The sequence below is a fragment of the Daktulosphaira vitifoliae genome, unplaced genomic scaffold (genome assembly GCF_025091365.1).
Source record: "Daktulosphaira vitifoliae isolate Bord-2020 unplaced genomic scaffold, ASM2509136v1 Scaffold_5, whole genome shotgun sequence".
NCBI classification, from domain to species: Eukaryota; Metazoa; Arthropoda; class Insecta; order Hemiptera; family Phylloxeridae; genus Daktulosphaira; species Daktulosphaira vitifoliae.
The window spans coordinates 20,438,279-20,463,914 of NW_026099576.1; the positions used below are offsets into that span (position 1 = coordinate 20,438,279).

Genomic DNA, 25,636 nt, shown 5'->3' on the forward strand with positions numbered 1-25,636 from the left:
ATTATCTAATTAAGAAAATGGCTGATCGATGACAACTTTTGACTCATTTTTTCGGAAATTATTATTATTTTAAAATATAAAATGGAGGTAAAGTGTGAATTATGTTATTTTTACCAATAACCAATATTATTGCTGTGCTCTTCTTCCACTCTATATTTAAAAATGTTAACTACATGTGAATTACATTTTAAAAAATTGTTTTCGACAACTCATTTTCCTAATTAGATCACTTTCAATTTTATTTGTTAGTCCAATATGTATGTAACCATTTAAAAAAATAATTTTTCACCATTATAAAGTATATGGGAGGAATTCGAAATAATAATAATAATTAATTAATCTAGAAATATATAAAATACTTTTCTTAATATAATTGAGTGGCTAATTTTAAAAGAATCACTCTGCAATGCAGAGTCTGCATACTATAACTTTATATATTTTATTAATTTCTGTGTAAAATTTACAATACTACATTTACTTACTATAATAAGTATTTATTCGTGTATTATACTTATAAATCATAAAATTAGTAATCAGAATATAAATAAGGAAAAAGGAATTCATGTTGCTTTTGGAATAACTCAGTAACTCCTTCTAAAAATTAAACACTATTTACAAATTTGCATCGAAGCGTTTTTTATAATAGTGATTTTAAACACTATCAGATAACATCTATAATTCTTATTTATAAAAATATTAATACTAAAGGATATTTGTATGCAACCTACCGTTTGTTTTAAACTCTTCGTAAAATGAAAAATTACCATCAAAATTTCATATTCGAAAACATTTTATCTTGATAGATTTTCAATAAATTTTTAGTTGTTTTTTATTACATACAACTTAATGTCATTAAATAGTCGTGCGTATATTACAATTTTTTGACACGTAGCGACATTTTCAATCACAGAATATATTATTTTATTTTATTTTATTAAAAATGCAAAATTATATAATATTTGTAAAAAAATACAAATTTTTTTGGTGGATAAATATTAATACAGTATAATAAATTACTATAAATAATTACAACAAAAAATCAGAAGAATATGTAATGGCTCCAAAAATAAATACTTAAATAATAAAAAGTAGAATATAAGATTCAATGTATCAGTTATTCTATACTTGTTCCAACTGTATTGATTTTTTTTACGGTACTTTCTTAAATAAATAAAAGAAGGTAATGTAAAAATTTACTTTTGAAAGTCTAAATTTGTTTTTAATGAGTCATAGTGTTACAGTCGATCTTTAAAATTTGCTACTTAAGATAATTTTAATTCTGTTACAAATGCTCCATATTTCTTTTATCTCCAGTCTCCTTTATTAGTCCTTTAAATCTCTAAACTGTTCAATTTTAAACTTAGTCTGTTTTACATATAAATCTACGTTATTGTAATTATAACGTATTATATATGTTATATTAATTAATAAATTAACTTTGTACGCATTTCATTGGTTTAATTTAATTTCAGAATTTTCCAAACACTATGTATAATACTGCTATGGGACCTCATCATCAACAACAACAACAACAACATCAACAACAACAGCAACAACATCATCAACATCATAGACGCCAAGCTTCTGGTGCTACTCATAATTTCCCGCACAACTTATCCAGACAACTTCAACAATCGGCTCACCCACAAAATTTGTACATGGCGAGTAAAGGCTACTCCTGGTCCCAGTCACATCAAAATTCGTGGCTTAATTCTAGTCAAAACCAAAGCGGCATAGCCGGCTCTTCGTGGAACCGAGGCCGTTCTGTGCCTAATTTGAACCCTATGCATGCTTTATCAGGCCGCAAGCCAAACCCTAACTATAACCATCACCAACACCCGACTAACCAGACAAACTCTTCGAAGTTCCGAAGGAGCACATCTTATCCCGGTAAAGGTTTATTCAACCAAAACACAGCATCAACTTTTGATATAAACAACATTGACGAAACAGACGTAATGAACTACCAGGTAAGAAACCTAGTTTTTTTAATTATTCAAGTTTTATATTTAATCGTTTGTAACCTTAATCGAATAAGTTGACGAATTAATGGCAAATAAATCTTTATTCAATCGAATAATTAACAAATTATTGTATAAGAAGGAAAGAACAATTAGGATATCAAAATATCTGTCTTTGCCAATTTTAACGAGTACAGAAATGTTTATATGATTTCAATAATCACTGCATCACTGTCTTTTAGAAATATTAAGAAAAAAAAATTGTTGGTTTTTTGATAACAGTAGTTTTAGACTCTTCTTCCTCATTTGAGAACTATTTGATAATATCTCATTATTGTGTATCTATTAAACTAATTGATAAATCTATATTACTCAGCAAACCGTTAAATTTATAATCCCTATTCTTATTAGCTATTTCTAAATCATTAGTGTTACTTACATGAATAAGTATAAATAGTAGTGACATAAAATTATAATAAGTAGTAAATGTACACGAAGCAAATGACTACCTCATTTTGTGCCTTGGCTCTCGGTTGGCGTATAAATTTAACTAATCGTGAATTATAAATTGCACTTAATGTAAAAAAAAGTAATTGTTTTTTGTTTAATGAGCATTGAAATCATCTATGAAGAGCTGTGCTTAATTTATTAGTTCTGATCGTAGTATTTATTAATGCTCAAATAATCGATTTCTTACTAAATTATTTATATAGGTCAGAAGTAACATATGCTATTTATTACTAGCAAAAAATAAAGCTAAAGAAATATATACATTGAAAACTTTTTACTACAATTAAATATTATTGATACTAAAAGTAAATTTAAAGTTTAACAAAATCCGTACTATTCACGCAAGATAAAAATATTTATGGAAAAAATATTTTCAAAAAGTAGATAATATTTTTGTTATATAAACGCGTTGTTTCTATAACAGCTATGAAATAATTTTTAATTAGGATATTGTTTTAATTGCGTTTTGTCTTTCTTCTTATCATTGATACTACTCAAATCGTCCAAAATGTCGAAAATACCTAAGTATATACATATTTATAATAGATTTCTGTGGTTGCTTATCAAAGACCTTGGTGTTGTATATATATATATATTAGAAATTCTCACTTTATAGTTCGTACTGTATTAGTCTTATTTATGAGCTATAGTATAGTTTAATGAATTGTCATTTTTTTGTTGCACTGTTGTTTCTGTAAGCGGCTGACGCAGGCGTTAAGAAGACCCTCAACGGTCAATAAAAATAGTGGCCTGGTCGCCGACGCGCTTGGACTATGACGACGGTATTTACGACGGCGGTCGTAACAGACTCGAGAAGCTTATGTGTTACCGTCGGAACCTCCAGAGTGGTGCTCTACGTTTGGCTAGAGACTTTCGGCAAATTGCACTGGGTCAGAGTAGAGATCACGTGCAATATATTTCCTAAGAGTTCGCTGAATACAACTTCAGTTGCGCCACGTGTCACGAAATTGTTTGTGTTATGATAAAAATAAGTTTGGAGTATCGACTAGAAATTCAGCTCGTATTTCGTATTATATTCGTTTGTGACGCTGAAATTTGTATTACGTGTGCAAGTTTATTCAGCAAAGTCATTTTAATTATTTCATAGTTGATTTTGTAAATTCATATTTTACATGCCCAATGAACTTTTTAACGCGCCTGTTGTGATTAAAAAGTATTCTATGATTTTATATACCAAGTCGTTAAAAATATTAGGTGTTTTTCATATTTTCAAAAATATTTTTATACTTTTACGAGAATTTTTGTGATTTTTACGAATCACCTCACAAATGAGCTTTGTATTTAAGATTTAAAATGAAAATTATATTTATACAAAGGTAGTTTTCTATTTTATTTCTGATAAAAATATCGTATTGATTCAGTTTTTATTAAAAATTAACAGTCTTTTTAAAACGCCTGAAAAAAAAATCAAAATTTGTCAATTTTAACAATTGTATTTTTTTTTTTTTTTTTTTAGATATTTTCACTTATAAAAAAAAATTGTGTTGAAATATTTCAATTCTCGAAAATTTTCATCTAATTAAAGATATTACGTTAACAATTAAATATGATTCGGTTTCTTTCGATGTAAACTATAAAAAAACTGCACATCCTGATAAAATTAATACCTTCACTGTGACATAACGAAATTAAAAATTTGTCGATAATTCAAGCGTTCTCAAAATTTTTCTTTCTTTTTTTTTAAAGAAAAATCATTATTTATACACAGTGTAGAATGTGTAAAAATCCAAGTAGAATTATAGTGTGAGCCGAGTTGATAGTTACACAGCAAAACGATTGGCTAGGAGTAACATTTGTGTATTATATTTAACATAACAGTTAAAATTACTTCTTCTGAAAATTCTTCTTATGTTGATCTCATCTAAAAATAATTGTGAAGTTGCTCCTGTTTTCAAACGCGCACAATTCGTTGTCACTTGTACGGTGTTAAATGTTGAATCTGATTGCACTACATGCTCCTTATGACGTTTGATGATAAACCTTTTCTGAAAATTAGTGGGGAACTAGTCGAGCATCTTGAAGTTTGCTGTGCCAACTATGGAGGGATGAAATATTTCGTTTACCCGAGTTTCCCCTGACAATTGCTATTATTATACGTCTGCACGCTCTAGACACATGAACGCATTTGGCTTTCGTTCAACTAGGACAGGCCGTCGTTGAAGTAAACTACGGTCGCGTTAGAAAAACTATTGAAATGGATCTATAATTATATAAAAAGAAATTGTATTTAATTTGTGTCTAAGACACTGCCAATTTTATCTGTATTTACTGTAATATTCGCTTTAATTATAGCAACATTTTTTGAATTTGTTTAATCTTCCACAAGAGCCTTTGTTTGGTCCCTATGTCGCCATAAGTGACAATTATCTGATGTACTCTATTTGAATAAAACAAATAACTGTAACTATTAACTTCCAAAGTTTTATTGAATAAGAATTTGTTATATACAAAGTTTCAAAACTTGTCGTTATTCTTTTATATTATCCTTAGCTTACACCTGTCTTTGTAAATTTCATGGAAATGAATTATTTTATTAAAAAAAATATATATATTAATTAAAAGTTTCTTTACATATTTTCTAAACATAGAATTTAGTTAAATTTTCTACGAAAATAGTATTTCTTAAATTTAGATTGATGTGTTTTGCCCTAATGTATGAGTTTTATATTTTTTTTATCATTTCAAATATAATTTACTTGTATTATTTAATAATAAATAGCATTTTTGTTGATTAATAGCTGCATCTCATGTCATTTTCTTGAGAACTTTTTGAAATAATTAAGTGTTTTTTTAATGTTTGCATTGTTAAGCATGGTTTTACTTAAATTAAAAAACCTATTAAAATGTGTGAAACGAAAAGGAAAATAATTTCAACAATCCCTTTTATATTATCCATACCTAAATGTATAAACTAATATATTGTTATATTTAAATGATTAATTGGAGGATTAAATACTTTTTCATGTTATTTGTGTAGTATCAATCATGATGACGACATTTTACTGGTAAAGCATGCGCTGATGATAAAGGTCAACGCACGTTTCACTATAACAGAGGATTCCATAAAAATATGTCGTTCTATAAATTGGCACGATTTACTTCATTATTTTTAGCTTAAAAATTTATAAAGTTCTTTATATTAAAAACTTGTTTCAGTGTTATTTTGAACATAATATTGACTTAAATATTGGATATGATTACTTGATCAAAACACATTACACTCTACATGTTCACACTGTATTATCATAAGACCACAGTGATCTAATCGTTAATGAGAATACATTTTTTATACATTAATTTTTTCACAAAATTAAATTATGTAATGTTAAGACATTTAAAAAGAAATCAATATCAACTTAAATAATCGATTATATATTTATAATTAATAGTAATTACTTATAAAAACGGTAGCACAGTGGGGTCGCGGCATAGTGGACACATTGCATAGTAGGGTCCAGTNATTATCTATTGATTTTATGAATAGATTTATACCCTTGTAATACTACATAAAAATAAAATAAAAATAGCTTTTATATTATTTTTGAAATCAAAAGTAAACATTGACCCCAATTATAATTTCCTTAACATATTTCTTTTTGAGTATCTGATTAGTCTTATATATATATATTATATTTAACTACCTGAAGAGTTTTTTATATTTAGTTTCAATGTTGGTATTAATAAGTGTATTTGGTATCTTGGGATTTTAAAAATCATAAAAATTCGAGTGTTTGAAAAAATTTCCAAAATTAAAAAAATTTTATATATTAACTACTAAGTTACTTTATAAGTAAGAAGGCGTAAATTATGACATCTGTTTGTTCGTTACACATTTTTTTTATATGAAAATGAATATTGGCATCTCATATATAAAAGTATTTCACCTTAAAAATAATAAATATTTTATTCAGAAGTATTCCTTTTTGACTTTTGTTGCAAATATATGATTATATACACCCAAAGAAAAACCTCAATCAAAATTGAAAGAGAAATTTTATCAAGGGTTTATGATAATGTTTTATTAATACGAACAAAATAACTATTCTTATAAATAATTATTGTTCAAGACAAGAAAAAAAAATATCATATTGATAAATATATCATTGATTCAATAGTAATGATATATTTATCAAATTGAACAATGAATTTATTATATAGATCGAGGTTTTTCTCTGGGAAATAATATCACAAAATTAATTGGATACTATATATTTTAAGCATATTTTTAAAAGTACTTATTAAAAAAATAACAAATAAACGTTATTACTGTTTTAAATTATTACTAATGGAAAATATCACCACGAGTCTTATATTACTGAATTAATTAAAAAAAGATCATTGAAGTGCAAGACCTAAATTAATAAAATATTTATTTAATCAACTGTCAATGCAATAATATGTTAAATTTAGACAAGTTACGAGGATTTTTTATAGCATAAATATATTACATTTAATAATAATAAGAATTATAATGCAAACATCGTGTACAATGTATAAATTAAAAAACAGTGTAAATTTTAAATTTGAAGGCTTAATACATATTTTTATGTGCATTTTTTATACATATAAAAAAATAGAAGCATTTATAGAACGTGCAAATGCATAATAAACTATATGCAATATTGAACATATTGTAACGATTTACCAACATAATTTTTACTAAAGAAACGCCCATCATATACTTTTTCAAATCTTGACAGGTTGTGTATGAATAATTTATGTAAAAATTCATGATTATTATTTTTCATGATTACTGAAGTGCTATTTTCGACAAAGATGAAGTTTACTCAAAATTAATACTTTGGGAAGTAAAGAATGTGTTTTTTATTACACATTTAATGCAATGATAGGTTATTGTAGATAGGATATTGTCTTTAAAACAACATTATACTATCAATTTACACATTTAATTCTGATAAGTAATTTTTTAATAATATTCAATAACTAAAATAAATAATCTATTATATAATTTATTTTTATTTGTATATTAACAATCATTGCTGCATTTTTCACAATAAAATAATTTTGTAATTATTAAATAATCAGTTTATGTTATGCTCAAAAAAATGTACTACTTTGAAATTTGGTATTGAATATCCAAAATTTTTTTTTAAATTATTATGAATAATATAGTGTGCAAACTACATAATTTTGCAGTGTATGTTTTTTGAAAACTATTTAGTTTTGTATGTTTTGTTGTTGCTGAAGTATATCTAAATAATTAGATTAATCATCTTTATAATAGTCTCTCTGAATAAAAAGAATTTGTCTATAGATAATTTATGCATTTTTTATTTGTTTTTATACATATTTTATTTAATGTTTTTTACAATGTATTATTAATGTAGCATGAAAAATTTTCTGTACTTATCATCAATTTTAGAATTATTGAAAATAAAAATTCCAAATGTTATCCTTGAATTTCGTTAGTTTTGTGTCCTAATTAAACATTTAATCATATGATAGTATTGAATGAAATGTTTTGTATATACTTTACACCATGCGCTTAGTAATTTTAAATTAAATGTACTAGGTCACGTAATCCTGGAATGTTTTAAGCCTCAAACGTTAGAACTTTAATCCCGAAAGTCGAAAAAACATTTTAATTAAACGTTTTCAGTTTGAGCGTTTTTGTTTTGTCACGTTCCTGTTGCCAGCTGATACCATCCGTGTACAGGTATCTGGTTTATTACATACATTTGCGAATGTTATCTTATTATTTTTTAAATTATTACATAGATTTCAACATAAATAGAAAAAAGGGGCAAACTGATTCTTAAATCTTATATTCAGTTAAGCTATTCTGATTGATGACATTTTTATGTAAAATCGATAAAAAATAAACTAAAAATCTTGAACCTACGAATTTTGTTGGTACGAGTAAATTTAAATTTTTGTCGTGGTTCTGAAGTCCATAACAGAGTATAAAACAAAAGTGATTATCACTAATCTACCTTTCTAATCAATTCAGTTGAGTATTAATATCAGCATTAATTTTTATCAGCTAAGAATCTCAAATATAATTGGCTACATGTGATCAATTTTTATCGTATAATAATTATTGTCAGTTAAATATGCAAATTCTTCCGTAATGTATAGGTTTCATTATTATTCCATTATATTTATTATCTATACATTTTAAAATATATAATCGGATAAAAATAAATAAAATCATATTATATTTGTAATGTTTAGTATTGTATGAAACTATAATACATAACAGTTATTGTCATAATTAGCCGTTTGATATACTTAACAAATTTAATCTGTGTATGAAAATTATTAGTACTGTATTGCTACTTTTAAGTATTTATTTATAATTTCTACGCTATTTTTTTTACTCTAAAGTATTTTAATCATTAATTTTATAATAAATAAGATCAAAATACATAGCATTTATAATTTATGTTCTTTATAATGGATGTGTATATTGTCTATCTTCTAGAGACAATATGTGATAATATAGGTTGTGTAAAGTCATATTTAATTTTTCGTCATAACTACGGCTATATTATATTTTTAATAAGCCATCTTAATTTTGGTGTTTACATTGTAATGTTTTTACATTTCACTCCTATCTGTGAATCCAACTAAATGAGCAGAATATTGTCTGTGACCATAGAGTACCTATTAGGGTTTCCGGCCCTTTTCCTCTATTCACCATACAAGTATCCTTATACTCATTTTATCATGACAATCAATTTCATCCGGACTACAAATGAATTGTTACCCATAACGTTGGTATCTCTGTCACGTTGAGTATAATCCATAAGTATAATGTAAAGGTATTATTAAATAATTTACTATTTTAAAATTAGTAAATATGAGATGAATTGGAATTTTTGTAATTATTTTTAAACACGTTACTTGGACATTAAGTAAATAATTTTTGTACACATTTATAGCAATTGTTATAATGTCTTTTTCAATTAAAACTTTTATTTTCTATTCAATTATTAGCTCAAATAGTTCGATTAATTAAATCGTTCCATATAGTAGTAGGTATTTCATAATGAAAAATTGTTATTTTTGACTATGATTAAATTTTTGTTTTCTAAACTTAAAAATAAAGCGTTTTTATTTGTTCTTGACGTATTTTATGTTTGAACTGTTGTTAAATGGCTATAGATCATCGAAATAGCATTATTTTTAATGTAAGTTCTTAATAATTTTTACACAATTTTGTCTGATCTTAATGGAAGTAAAATATTTTATCTGTTAACTATTGTGAAATATTTTATTTGTAAAAAAATGTGTAATTAATTTTTTGTGTTAAATCAATCATGTATTATGATGATCCATAATTATTACGGTATGCGTTTAAAATATTTAACGGAGCACCTAAGTATACTTTTGCGGTTACCAAATGGATTCGTCTCTGCATCTCTTATGCTGTTGTCATAGTAACGTTTCGAGGGTAAATCCCCTCCACAAAATAATCAACTGGCTAAATGAAACTGTCGATTTAGGCCATTCCCTGACACGTTGACAGATTCATTATTTATGGTTTTTAGTAGATTACTCTAAAAATTATGTCATACAATAGACACAACATTTTTTTCAGACAATGATAAAAGTACACAATGTATAATGTAATCAAACCAAGTAAAATATTTTACTATAAGATCGCCAGTTAAATATTTCATAAAGATTAAATACATTTCAAGAATTTTTAGGAGATGCTCTTCTTAAATAACTAAAATATAGAAAAGAACCCTTTAGGGTAATTGATGGTAGATGTCCTTCAAACAATAATTTTCGAAATCGTGCTTCGGACGTGCGTGGGGTAGCAAAAAGGCAGAATATATTCAAAGTGGTATGATCTAAATGAACGTTTTTAACTTTTATGTTAAGGATTCAAAAATGTTGAGGTTTATTTTAGTAAAAAAAAATAAAGAAAAACCGTTGATAAGGCATTTTTATTGTAGAAATAATATAAAATCAAGTTGGATAAATAATCTACAATCGTGTTTTAATTATTGAAATAAAAAATTTTAAATTAATTTAATTACTCAAAAAATGTTTAAATAAGAAGTTAAGAGATATTTATTTAAAAGAAGTGGTTATCATTAGTTCTTAATTTTAGTATTAAAATATTGCAGTCAATTTTATTTTTAATTACCTAACTTGTTTTGATTTTTAAGTTATTTTTGATTTTTATTTTGCTTATCTATACCAAACTTATACCTACTATCAATCTCATTTATGTATCCCATATTACTTATGTAATACCTCAATGCTTAGTAAAGATATTTTTTATGTTCTATTTATGCAAGACTTAAATTTCAATCATGGCGTTATTAATAATTACCCATATATTAGCTTTATAAAAAACTGTGATTGTACTAAGACTAAAGAGATAATATGTGCAGCACAGGCGCTATTGATGTTATATAATGTAACGGGGCCAGCTATGCAACCGTCGGTACTGCGGTGCGTGTTGCCGTATTGATTTATTCATTGCAACGTTGACGGCGTTAGAAACGGTAGCGGCCCAGGCCTAGGTAATATATACATGGCCCGGTAAAAGCATCATGTGAATATGTATTGCAACCAAAATGTTCATAATGACCGTTTATATAATTGTTGTATGATGAATTTGTTACCCTATTAATAAACAAAGAACAATTAACCGATTTTAGGTATTGAACATAGAAAATTAATCAAATTATTTTTGAGGCATAACTTATTAAGCTAAAAACGACTTAATAAAATATACGCTAAAAAATGTTTTTCTTTATGAAAATCCTTAGTTTACAACTAATAAAATTTTTAATAGTACACTTTAATTACTCTAATGTATTAAAAATTCATAGTCTTATCATAAAAGGTACGATTTTCATGACAAACATATTTCTTTATATATTGATATGATTTTTGATTTTATAAATATTTATGTATTGGGAAAGAGTGAGTCTAGTTGTTACAGTCTATATATTTTCATTTGTATGAACTTTACCCCTATACTTACCTAAATTTTTATGAATTCGTTTTAATTTATAAATTATAAGCTTTTATAAAAGTATGAGTTATTCAATTAATTCATATTAAAAATTAAATTTCTAGAGCTAATAAAATGTAACAACCAACTCTACCATAGGATATGTTGTTACAGTATAGTTTTTTCTAATTTTATAAATGAAATGTAAAAATAATTTTTATTTAAAAATATTACAATTGTAACAGTTTTATAAATTATGTCCCTAGGGTTCTGTAATTTTCCAATCAAAATGAAATATATTACATTTATAACTCTAATGCAATTATCATTTTGTTGAACATTTTTTTTTAATAATTATTGCTTTAGACTACGTTTAAAGCGATTTTTTAGATTATTTATGATATATAATAAAATTGAATAATAAAGTCATTTTTTAGCTCTTTTCTTACAAAAAAAAAAAATTGATGGATATTCAAATTTAGGACAATTACTCATTATAGTGTTAATAGCATTTTTAATACATAGTGTTAGTATTATAGTAAAGTTGGGTGCAGCTTTTACTGGTGAATGTATACTCCGCCCATGTTTTATATACGATCTATGTATTAATATTCTTGTAACTCAATGAGTACTTTTCCTAAAATTGTTATCGACTCTTTAAGATTTTTTGTAATAAAAGGATTTAAAAAAGTCTATTTTAAAATTTTGGAAAAATAATACGATTTTCTTATAAGTGGTAAACAATTAAAAATATGCTTTAAATGTAGTCTAAGAAAACAACAATTATTCTTTTTTAATTTTTAACAAAATGATAATTGTATCAAAAGTTATAGCGTTATTAATTTAGTCTGAGACACTATACAGTCTCATTTAAAATTAAAATATCTCAATTGTAGCAACTACTTTTCCCTGTAATAGATAGTCCTGCTCTACACTATTACTCAAAATAAATTATAAAAAAAAACTCATAATGGAAAAATTTCACGGCAAAAATACTAAAATAAAGTCAAGTAAGTCCGCAAAAAAAGAATTTAAATGAAGCGCCAAATATCAAAAAACATTCTATAATATAGATTTAAAGTTTTTAAGAAAATTAATAAATATAGATTTATTTTTTTAAATTTCACAATATTTTAATTTTCTTATTTTATAATAAATGCGATTGGATCTTTCATTATTTATAAAGTTTAATTTTATGTGTCCTTTTTTGTACCAAAATAAAGTAAAGTATAGAATTTCAATAATATTCCTCAAGAAATTCTTTATAATAAACAAACGAATTATTTCCTTTTTATTGCTTTTAAATTACAAGCCCAGTTACAGCGATGTATCATTTTTCAACGTATCTAGTAACTTTATTTTTTATTGCTTGTTCTTTTTAAGAAGGATACACATTTATAATATGGTTATTCCACTCTAATGAATAATGTCCATTATTTGGTCCACTGATTTTCAAAAAGCAATATCATCACGTGCCATGTGCAGGCGATTTGATCATTTCGACAATTAAATTTCATTTACTTATGACCCACGTGTATCTTTATTTCCATTGCGTAAACTAAATGTTAAATGGAGACTTTATAATTAAAGATAACGTTTAAACAGAAAAATCAATAATAATTATGATTGATATATCTTAGTTGATAAGTTATAATTTATCAAATATAGTAAACACGTCCAGTTTAATTCGTTTTTAAACGATGTCGTCGCCAGCGTAACCACAGATTAAAAAATGTTTTGTAATACATTGGCAAAGTTCCCAATTCCCTACAAACACTACACTGCTCGCCTGGACATTTGTTGGCAGTATTTGAAACTTTAAATCTCTCTTGGATACCACCAAAAACGTCGTCATTTAACTGCATTCGCACATAGTACGTGTTTATAGTCTTCTGAACAATGTTTAGAGGGGTTGAGACTTTAATACCAGGAACAAGATTGACTCCTTTTACAAAAAAAAAAGGAACATCTATCGCGTTTCTAAAGTGATACATGTCAACAAAACGTTGTTTTTTAAGGTATCTGAAAAAATTCAAGATATTTTATTAATAATATTGATATTTTTAGCATTAATGATCAATTTAGATTTCGTCAACTATATGCCAATAATGAGTTAAATTAAAAACAATATAAGAATAATTTTTTTCAAATATATTAATATTAATTTAGTTATATTAATACGCGAAAACACGTATTTTAAAAAAAAAAAAAAAAAAAATTATAAAAGTATTACTATTATTTTGCTTAATCCAACGGTTTATAACTGTATTTTCTTATTGAATGTAAACATTATATTTAATATTATTGAATATTCTCTCTCATTCTGTTATATTACTAGAGTCTATTATTAATTAATTAAACTTCCTCTTGTCAACATTAATCTACCATGAAACAGATTCAGTGTAAATGTATTGTAATGATTTTATATTACGATTCATATTTATTATGTTAATTCTATTCGAGTATCATTAAATTTAGGTCAGACTTTAAGAGTATATAGCATTTGTATATTCGTCAGTGTATTAGAGTTATAAATGTTGTTGTATATTTTATGATATAAAATTTGTATTCAAATTAATATTCCCGATTTGATATCTCGTTTAATACTCTGATTGGTTGAGTAATAATGTCAGATGTGCGTTATAATCGTTGCTATACAATTATTGTGTCCTATTTGAGCATTATAAATTACAAAATAAGATTAATTTGTACCGCATAAATTTTTATTTATAATCAAATTGTTTGCTATTGTACTTAATAATACGATTGCAGCTATATATTAAAAAAATAATAATAATAATTCACTTGAGCTTTATCAATTCAAAAATTATTGTATTCTGAAAGTTGTATTCTATAGAAGTGTTTTGAAGATAAAGAAAATTGAAAAAATTATTTAGTTTTGTTCATTTCAATAAAAAATGGACTAGATAATTACTGATCTATATGAAGTTATATTAATTACTCAGAAACGTATTTTCTTTATAGGATTTACAGATATTAGTTACTTTTTGTGAATTTTTAAAAGTTTGGAATAAGAAAATATTTTGCTATTGAATATATATTCTCAAATGGCATATGTATTTCTTAACAATGATAACTTTCAATTAACATTGTATTTAATATATAAGTTAACTATTATTAACAAATTTTGAATTAGTTGAGAGACTTTCATAATTTAAAGAATCATTTTTGTAGATTTCATATTTTATAAAATAGTTTATGTATATACGAATTGTATTATATTGGATTAAGCTAAGTAAAGTGAATAAATACTGTAAAATTGAAATAAGAATAAGGTGTCTTATTTCGGTTGTCTTTTAGCACCAGTGATTTTATTTAATATTCCAAGACGCTACAAAATTTTGAAACATCATTACAAGTAGTAAAATATAAATGACAATGTTTTCAAATCAATGAACTACATTATAAACTAAATTGTTTTTATTCGTCTCGAGTTCCTCTAATATTTTACTTTTGTAAAAACAATCCTGCAACTGATATTAATAAAATGTTATATTTAATGTTCGTGAAATGTTTCATTGAAATCTTTTGTTATATTTATATAAAAATAAACGAATCTGTGAATCTGATGATATCTGTTTGTTTGTCCTTTGCACTATTCATCAAATTGCTATGAAACTGGGAAGTACACTCCCACGAATGTTTCTCGCATAGTACATGTGTTCAATGATAGTTGACAGTGCGTTGTGTAATACTCAAATGCACAATATACTAGATTTAAAAAATATAATTAAAACGACACTTAAAAATATTTTCCCGATGATAATAATCATGTTTCAATAAAAAATACACAATGCATGTTGAATTTTCTATCTTCTGAAATCACAGCAACGCACAACGGGTAAAAAATTGTTGTAATTAAAATAATTTTGATATGCCTTGATTCAGGGTTCTACTAATAACTAAATAATTAGAGTGAAATCGTCCAAAATTCAATTAGTCGGATACTTGCCAATTAAATGTAATGGTTTTTAACTTTCTAAATGGAAACGAATCCTTCTAGAAACTGAGGCAAAAAACATAGATTTAGTACTTAGTTGAAAAACTTTGTACAGGCTTTTCTGTATCAAAATTTCTGTACACTGATATAATAATAACATTGTGGAAGTTTATTCTTGGCATCGGACCACAAACTTTTCAGCTGAGACCGAAATTCAAATTTAATTAACAGACCGCAATGATACACAACTTTTATGAAATAAAAATTTCTAACAAAAAAACAATAACAATTTGTATTCATATACTGTGAGTGATGTCGTAAAAACAACAAATTATCTGTAATTTATAATTATAATATTTAATTGATATTACCATACATTATCTTAGATTGGCTGAATATAATATTGTGTTTTATGTGTGTCTTTAAAAAATATTAATTAATAACGCGTATATTTTTCTCAGATCATTAAATTTGTATAAATAATTTGTTTTATTTTATATAAATTACTCTATGTGCTAAGAACTAATGTTTTTTTTTTCAGGAACGAAACTTGACTAGTGGAAATGGCACTGGTCCTTTAGACAATATGCGAAATTTAGAACATTATTTAAATGATATAATGCGATCTGGTGCGGATAACACAGAACACCCTAAAGGTAAGTTTTCCCCATTAATTTATCTTAACAAGGTTATTGTTTGTAATTAAAAATTTTACATTAAAAATATTTAATGAAAAAAATGCATAACAAATGATAGTAAAAAAAATGTTTTCACGATCTTAAACAATTATTTACTACAAGTATCAATCAAATGACTTATTTGCGGTAAGATGTGTAACCTTATAATCAATGTTTTATTTTATGAATTTTAAAATCAATGCTACGGGTTTTAACTAAAATCGATAATAAGGCGCTAATTAAATTTTATTTTTTTAAGATATGTATATTTCTCTTTAAAAGTATAACAACGAATATTTGTTACCAGAAATTCGTAAATTATCTAACATTATCGTTGAAACCCTATTAAAGTAAATATCAAATATGTGTTGGCGTTTGTCTTTTACATTTTAAGTAAATTAAATTTTGTTTTAAAGGGTTTTCGTAAAATTTGAATTTAGCTGACGTTTTGTTAAACTGTATGAAAACCACAAATTAGTGAATATTTAAGTAAAACATATTTGTAAATAATTGAAGAATGTTTCCAGTTTAACTAGGGAAATAGTAATTTAATTAGACTTATGAAAAAAGCAAAATTTTTGTATTGATAAAAAGTAATTTGCAACTATATTTTTAATCTAAACCATTGGAATGCAAGTGTAATTATTTATATTTTATTTTTAGCAAAATTACTTGATGTGTTATTTATGTGATAAACTTGCTATGATATTTTTAGTTTATTTTTTTAACGCGAAACTAATGTTGTCAATTGCATTACTGTTGTTTCGTGTCACCGCCAGATCATCCATGTTGATGGTGTCCCACGAGACTTACACTTTCTGGTTAACGTTATTACCAACCAAATCTGATTATTATTAGTCGTTTACGCCCTAGATTGTACCGATTTATCATGAAAAATGTTGTGAACCAAGATAAAAATATTTCTTAAAAATAAAATTAGAAAAATAATTGTCTACTACTAGAACATAGCCTCTAATGTTTACCCGAAACGGCATTTTTTGTGACATTAGGTTGTTTTGTCTAAACTGTCAGTATTTTTTTCCATCTTGGAAGACATCAGTCACGAGTGATGAATTAATCCGAAGTAATATAGTCGCAGTTATTTATTTATCTTTTACAAAATAACGTAATTACAATTGAATTAGGTATTAATTACATTAAGATGTAAAATGCTGTTAAACCCCTATAAATATCGCAAATATTATTATGGGGACTAATTTGGATATTAAACTCTTCCATTGATTGAGTATTACATGTAAGGCAGCAGTTGAGTAGCTAGTCCCCCCCCCCCTTGATAGCAATATTCANAATTAGGTATTAATTACATTAAGATGTAAAATGCTGTTAAACCCCTATAAATATCGCAAATATTATTATGAGGACTAATTTGGATATTAAACTCTTCCATTGATTGAGTATTACATGTAAGGCAGCAGTTGAGTAGCTAGTCCCCCCCCCCTTGATAGCAATATTCAACTCTAAAATAAAGTAATAAGCAACAAAAAATTCCAAAATATGAAATTTTATTTATTTTTTTACTATGGCTCTTCTTATCATGAAACCTTGGCTACACTTCTGATGTAAAGCAATAGCACTTTTTTTTTTATTTTAAGTAGGTAAAAATAATTTATTTTTTTACATTTACTTTCATTTTTTCGAAAAAACATTATTCCAAATATTTTAATTAGTAGATAATAACCTTTAATAAATTCAAGTATTTAGTATCAATAATTTATTTTAAATTCAAAGTAAAAAAACATTTGGACAATTTTTTTTTTATATAAAACATACATAACATGTATAATAACATATGAACATATAATATTACCTTTGTCATCAATGATAAACTCTCATAAATTATCAAAGTAATCACATGACTATTCTGACACATGTGTTGAAATTTTAAACGTTGTAAATACTCGAACAACATAAATATTGTCTTATTCGTGATGTTCTAATTTGGGTGTAAACCAACCTTATTTAAAATATTATTTATGGCAGTAATAAATAACATTTCCTTTTTGCTTCTCGTTTAACAAAAAGTTTTTAAATTCAATTTTTTTTAGCCTATTCTATTCTCAAATTATGCTCTGTTTGTGTTCAGTTCAGTGTTTTTATACAATGCTAGTCAATTGAATAATGTTCTCCATAAAATCACGCTAGAATAATTGTAAAGAAAATTAAACGAGATCCCTAGACTTCACAATACATAAGAATCATTGCGTAACAATAAGGACAAAAAAAGTAAAAAAACTAGCTGTAGCACAAAGAATTTTTAATTGCAGATAAGAGTTGCTAGTGTTAAATTAAAAATTGAGTAAAAAGGTAACAATAGGGGTTTATTTGATTTAATGTATAAAATATTATCTCCTTAAATATTCACTTGCAAACTGAGATAGTGAATTTTTTTTATCTTCTGTGATTCGATGCTCTTTTTTATCAAATAATTTTACATATCTTCAAATGTTCTTGTTTAATGTTTGATTTTATTATTAAATTATTTTATTTTTTTCAATTACTGGTTACTTATTAATGGTTGTTCAATTTTTTAATTTTTAGTTCTCATTTTAACATTCTAATGTTTGATTATTACTTATTAAACTTATATTTTGTATAGATATCGCCGGTGGTCGCATCATAAAATATTCAAATGCTTTAATTTTAATAGTCCTTTGAACACTTGTTCAACTATTGTTAAAACTACTCTAGTTGTAGAGAAAACGTATGGTATTTTTGATGTAATAGTTTTTTAAGTTATGTCACAATTAAATGGTACAAGTGAATATTTCCACATTCAAGCACAAAAAATGTTTCGTAATTATTTTCCTTTGACCTGTCAGTAAATGGTTATTGGTATACGTTTAATATGGCAATATTTATGAACAAAAAGCAATGTTAATGTTTTATTACCATGTACGTAGTTGGTAATTTGGAAAATTCCACGTTGTAGTATCATCCAGATTTTAGTAAACTACAAAAAAAACTATCCCCCTTTTTTTTAAAAAAAAAAATTGTGAGTGTCACAAATTGTTAACTTAACTCTTGGCGGTGGTGATCTAATTTTCTTGGTTTGCTACATTTCACTGTTTTACCAGGCGTTTGTGTATAGGCAATTCTGATTCACCAGTGTGTACAAAAAATATATAGTAAACATGGTATTACACAGAAAAATGTAGTATTTACGTCAATAAACAGTGTTGAGAATATACGTTGTCAATGTTACTATTAATTTAAAAATTATTTTAGTTACTTGAACTAAATATTTGTTAGGAGAATGAGTAATTTGTCGAGTTATCATTCTGTTCCTTCTTCTATTCGGCACAATTTTCTTTGAAAAATTGACGCGAAAATCTTAGATCTAAAGAACAGGGCCATCAAAATAATCCATCTTATCACTACAGTTGGGCACTATCTCACTGCTCTGTAGAACAATAGCATAGTGTGTAAAATACCCCGTTTGTATTCTGAAAAGTAATTTTTTTCAGTGTAGCGTCATTTTATTATTTTATCTCTTATCTCTAAATTTATATCACTTAAACTTTATTTACTTAATAATTAATGTTAAAAGTAAATCATAGTGTTCACTGATGACTATTTCATTGTTTATATATAGAATAATAAAGTCAAAGTATTAAATATTTTTCAATTAAATTAGCATCAATATATCTATATAATAGATATATTGATTATATAGAGATATCAATAATATCTAACTAAACTCGTAAAATCGAAACTTAGTTTTTCATCAATATTATTAGGAATACTATTGCAATAGTTGAAATGACCACACGAATATTGTATATACATTGGTACCATAATCGTTAAACTTGGCACGTAGTGTCGGGTAGATAAAGAAAACTGACAGAATTGTATTTGAAATTACCTCTGGTACATGCAAATTATACGTTCGAGACTTGGTTTCTTCCATAAAAAAAATACAATTAAACAATTGAAAATGAGATTTGAACTGTTTTTTCAATCTTCAAGTTAATTTATTCTAAAGGCAGTAAATAAAAATTTCTTATCGTAGACCTTAGTTTATTTTTAAAGTAATAAGTTAATAATTAATCGATTATTCAAATATTTTTTTAAATACTTTCAAATTTGAGGCGATGGTTAAATTTAGGACAGTTAAATATTTATTATTTTTGTCGTATCAATTTACAGCACTAGTAAAATGTTTACTACTATTGTTACAAAACAAAAAATATTTGTTAACAAATATTAAGTTTTGTTGATTAATCCTGGTAAACCAATGCAGATTACATACATTTTTTTAGCTTTTTTGGATTAACTTGCCATCATATATTTTACCTGTGTCTCCTCTCTGTTTTTAGTTGGGTTTAAACATAATCCATTCATACCTTTTGCGCATTTAGATTTGTCTATACTATAATTATAAATTTTATGTTATTGTTTTGTATAGTTATACAAAATTTTCAGTATTATACTAAGTTTTAATATTTAGTTTAATTTATGCATTTTTTTATTAATACATTCATCCTATAATAAATTTTATCTATTTATTTATTTATTTAACATTAGTCTAATATTCAATAGTCATTCATTTACTTATTATTGTGTTATTTTATGATTAATCATCATATTTTTTATTTAATACCAAAATATTGAAGCAAAAGTTGTTAACGACCGGTCATTTCATTATTGTCTTACTTTTAAGCTAGTTAAATATATATTATTTTTATTCCTCCTCTTTTCTCTATAAAATTTCTTCAAAATTAGTTTTTTAAATGGAAATATAAATATAAATAACTATTTAATATAAAGACTGAAGGTGTAGTGGGAATTAATTTTTTTTTATTACTAGGAAATTATGAACCACCCTATTCTTTCGGCCATAGTATAAAAATTCTGATATTTTTAAAATACTAATATATAACATTATATACCAGTCATTTTGAAATAAATTATATTATGTTTTATACTTTTAAAGTTATTATGTGAGTAATACTTAAAGAAAATTCGTAAACTGTAAAATCGACATAGTTTAACCACTTATTAATACATTCTTTAATTTATATATGTAAATTTTAAAATAATTTCTCAACATTCTTAGTAGTTTATGGATTTTGATTGTGATTATAGGGTAAAATACTTTTTGTTTTATACCACTTAAATTATATTCATGTAATGATTAATGATTAAAGTAATTTTAGGAACATTGTTTAAACAAAATTTAATTTAATTAAGTAGTAAATAATTAATGGGATTTAGTTATTTTTAGAACTTTCAAATAATTGTTTTATTTATAACGCTAAGTATTAACATTTTGTACAAATTTTCTTAAGAAAAGTCACTTCATAGTTATAAATTAATTTTTTACAGCAAAATAGGAAATTGTGTAAAAGATAAAATCTGAATATTGTGATAACTAATAATCGCCGCCATACACTTGTGTATGAAACAACCTAATGAGGCCAATAAAGCTAAAATGTCTACATTATTGTAATTTCTTATACTAATAAAGACATAGTACGTTTTTACTTATTGACAATACAATATTACACTTCTCCCTACCAAGAAAATATAAAGGTTCATCCGTTTTATTTATACATTATTTTACATGAATCAACGTACTACATTACAATAACCGAAGGCGACTTTAGTTTTTTGTCTAAAGGGTACAACTTTTGTTTTAGAAGAATTGTGAATAAAAAAAATAATAAAATTTTCTTGGGTGTATTATATTACAATGAGCACTATAAGTTTTACGTGGAGACCATAGTCCCTATGTTCCTCCTAAATACGCCACTAATTATATCATTTTTTAATTAAAAGTAATATCACTATAATAAATTCATATTATTTTATTGAAGTCAATTTTTTAATTTTATCAATTACAAATTTAAGTATTATTTAATATTTTTTAAAAATAAATATAACGTTTGGCTTTAAATTTTTAGTTACATTTTAGTAACTTTTTATAATTTGTATTATTATTTTAGAAAGCATAGGTGGTACGTTTAAAGCCTTTTATTTAAAACTAATTTATTATGTGATTGGCTAAATTATGTTACAAAAGCCTATTTTTTTAAATATATTCATAGTCTAACCAAGCTAGATTAACCCCGACAAATGTATTACATTTGGGGTACTCACTGCACTAACACTCGACTCTAAAAAACTATAAATACGTGACGTTAATTACAGTGCTTAAAGCTAACAACAGTTTTAATTAACTGTAGGTAAAATATGAGAAAAGTCCCTCAAAAGGTTTTCTCATTAGCATTCATTGAAACATATTATTCTTATCGTTAGTCCCTTATAAAAGACTAATATATTAGACGGTGAAAATGTGCTAGTCAATTTAATGTTATTAAGTTAATAGAGAAACAAATGATACAAATTAGGTCACATTGATTTTAATCTGATGTTCTAGTTGTGTTGTTAAGACAGCCGAGGTAAATAGAATATGTCCGCTATTGAAATAGAAAATCCTTATGTAAAACCCATTTCAATGTATTTTACTTAAAAAAAAATTTTTTCTGTATGATTGATGCCTATTTTAGGTTCCTCATCAATCAAGTGAGATTCTTTTAGACGAATTTTCCTTGTTTTGTCACAGTATTATATTCTTTTTTTATAAAAGTATCAATACTAAGAGATATTTTTATGCACCTACCCGTTTGTTTTAAACTCTTTATGACATGAAAAATTCCATATTGGAAAACATTTTATCTTTATAGATTGTTTATTCATTTTTATGTAAATTATTTAATTATTTTTTATTACATAAAACTTAATTTTTATTAAAAATGCGAAATTATTTAATATTTGTATAAAAAAATACAAATTTTTTATAGCAGGATATTGTGTAATAAATTATAAAAAAAAATAGAAGAATAGTATAGCCCTAAAAATACTAATAAAAAAGAAGATGAATATAAGATACAATGTATCAGTAATTATACTTTTAATAATGTACAAAATATTTTTATCTTTAATTTATCTGACCTACGAATTAAATTAATCAAAGAAAACAATTTTTGGATAACATCTACTACTAATGATAAAAACAAAAACTTTAACTACTATATTGAAAACAATTTATCATGTTCATGTTATCCATATTAATTTAATGGCAAAAGATTAATGATTGTTTAGTGAATGATGAATAATATCATTATTCAACGTAAGACAAAAAATTATTGTGTACATATGTTTAAATAGCTTTACTTTATAACAGGTATAATAATCTCAATATGATCTCTTGTTTGTTATTTATCTAAAACATATAATATTCTGTACATCAAAATTTGACGCGTTATAATTTTATCATATAAATCTGTAAATTGAATTGACTTATAGCGAGTTAAGAGGGACCCATCTCGAATTTTAGTAGCTTAGTCATAATTAGTGAAAGAATAATGCTGATTTTTTTTTGCTCATCATATTTTTTTATGGTAGCTATAATTATTGTAGGTGGACCCATTTTATGGTACTGCTCCTGGGCTCATACAAGTCCTTATCCGGCACTGAGCGTAGGACTAATTTAACATAATATTTGCACTATTTTAAAGTTAATTCAGTTACTAAAAATAACTTTTAGCGAAGTTTTCAGCAGTAAGCTGAATTCATATTTTCATTGAAAACATTTATTCTTATTTTTCTGACCACTATTTGTTCGCTACACAAATCATATCATTTTACTGTAATTAGATTTCAGTAGACACTAACTCTAACAAAAGAAATCAACTACATCATAAATGTTTATAACCTAGTTAACTGTAAATTTAAAGATACAACTACAAAGTTTTAGAGTGAACAGTTTTATTGTTGTACAGATGTTCAATATATTTGAAAACACCCAATTTTTACGTTGGTTGAAATTATACTTTTATTAAATTAAGGTGCATTTTAGTTTTACCTAAAAAATAAATACAATCTTTTTGGTCTCAATAAAAATTGTTTTTGTATTCAATAATGGCTTTAAATTTTTAGTTCTTTTCAAATGATATTTTAAAATTTATTACATCATGAGATTTACTGATAATTTAATGTATAAGGGAATTTAGAATTTTGTTTATCACATTTTTTCTTAAGATATATTTATATTGTAGCTCATAGTTATAGTCTAAAATGTTTGTTATCAATTCTATATTATTTTTTCAAAAAATGCATTGAATACAATATTGTACTTTTATATAGTTATTTTTACACCATTTATTTCGGATGAAATTACTTTAACATTATTTTAAATAAGTAGGCAATTATGTAACTATTCAATTCTTACAAATGAAAATTAAACAAATGGCCTTAATTTCTAAATCATACTATTTTAGTCATATTTCAAATGCTGTCTTTATACTTATTTAAAACGTTATAGTACAAACTAATCAGCCATTATACTATTTATAGCTAAGTAAACTTTATATTATTGATGTCTCATGATTTAATATGGCCGTTTAAACAATTTTTCGTTATTTATTGGGAAAGAAACTATTAATATTAAATGCTCTCAACAATTTATATTTACACAAATAATACACATTTTATTATATTGTCTTTATATTTATGCAATTTATAAAATTAATTTTATGACTGACATGAAACTTATATATAATTGCGCTTTGGAATTTAGAGTATGATTAACTGCTTCTTGATAATTTACTAATAAACAAAAATTAATTATTAAAATTATATTATTTTTAAAATGCTAACAATACATATGAAACTATAAGTTGGGTTTTACTTGTTCAGCATAAGTTATGTGTAATTTTAGTTCATAATAAGTATATTAACCTTTCGATAGGTATTATAAGTTGTGGTATCTTATAATTTTGTAATGTTTGTTTAGGGATAATGAGTTTATCATACATTTACATTTATCGATTCATAAATTACAATAAGAAAAGTTGTTATCATTGACAGAAATTTCATTTATGTATTATCATTAACATAAACTGGCATTTTTAATTGAAATTTACATACAAATCAAATTTAATTATCAATAAAAATTATTTTTAACAATGAGTGTTAACATTTGTGTTTATTATATTTTTATTACGATTTCGTTCAATTTATGTATATTTAAATGAAGGAATAATATTATTACTATCATAATCACACATATGATTAAGCCAATTATTTTTACCTTGAAAAATTTATTTATAAAATAAACCTTAATTACAATGTAATAAGTAGGTTATGTAAATTATTATTATTAGCAAATGAAGGTAAAAATCTTTTTTTTATAGCTACGATGCGTTTGGGTTTTACTCTGTCGTATTTTATTTTTTTTCGAGATTAACTGCCGTTCCTACTTGGCCTGTTTTACTGAACAATACATCAAAATATCATTAAACGTATCTAATTAAAGCTATTAGTGCTATAATTTTAAAAAATCGACCTCAGTTTCAATAATATAGAGAAATATTCCAAAAAATTACAGTTTTTTTTATTAAAACAGTCAATAGTTTTCCCTTTGTATTGAAATAATTTTTCAAAAACTGGACAGGTTATTGTGAAATTTTTATTTTAATACTTCAAACATTTGCCTTGATCATAACATTATTTTTGTAAAATTCAATCAGCTATAGTATTG

General features: G+C 24.8%; 1 protein-coding gene across 1 annotated transcript in view; it reads left to right on the top strand.

Annotated features, from left to right (window-relative positions):
* The window catches only part of LOC126907594 (cytoplasmic polyadenylation element-binding protein 2), a 60,446-nt gene that overhangs the window by 4,528 nt on the left and 30,282 nt on the right, over nucleotides 1–25,636 (top strand). Inside the window, exons 2-3 of the mRNA XM_050688983.1 lie at nucleotides 1,473–1,970; nucleotides 15,936–16,050. Of these exons, the coding sequence (XP_050544940.1) occupies nucleotides 1,473–1,970; nucleotides 15,936–16,050 (613 nt within the window). The remainder of the gene's footprint in view (nucleotides 1–1,472; nucleotides 1,971–15,935; nucleotides 16,051–25,636) is intronic.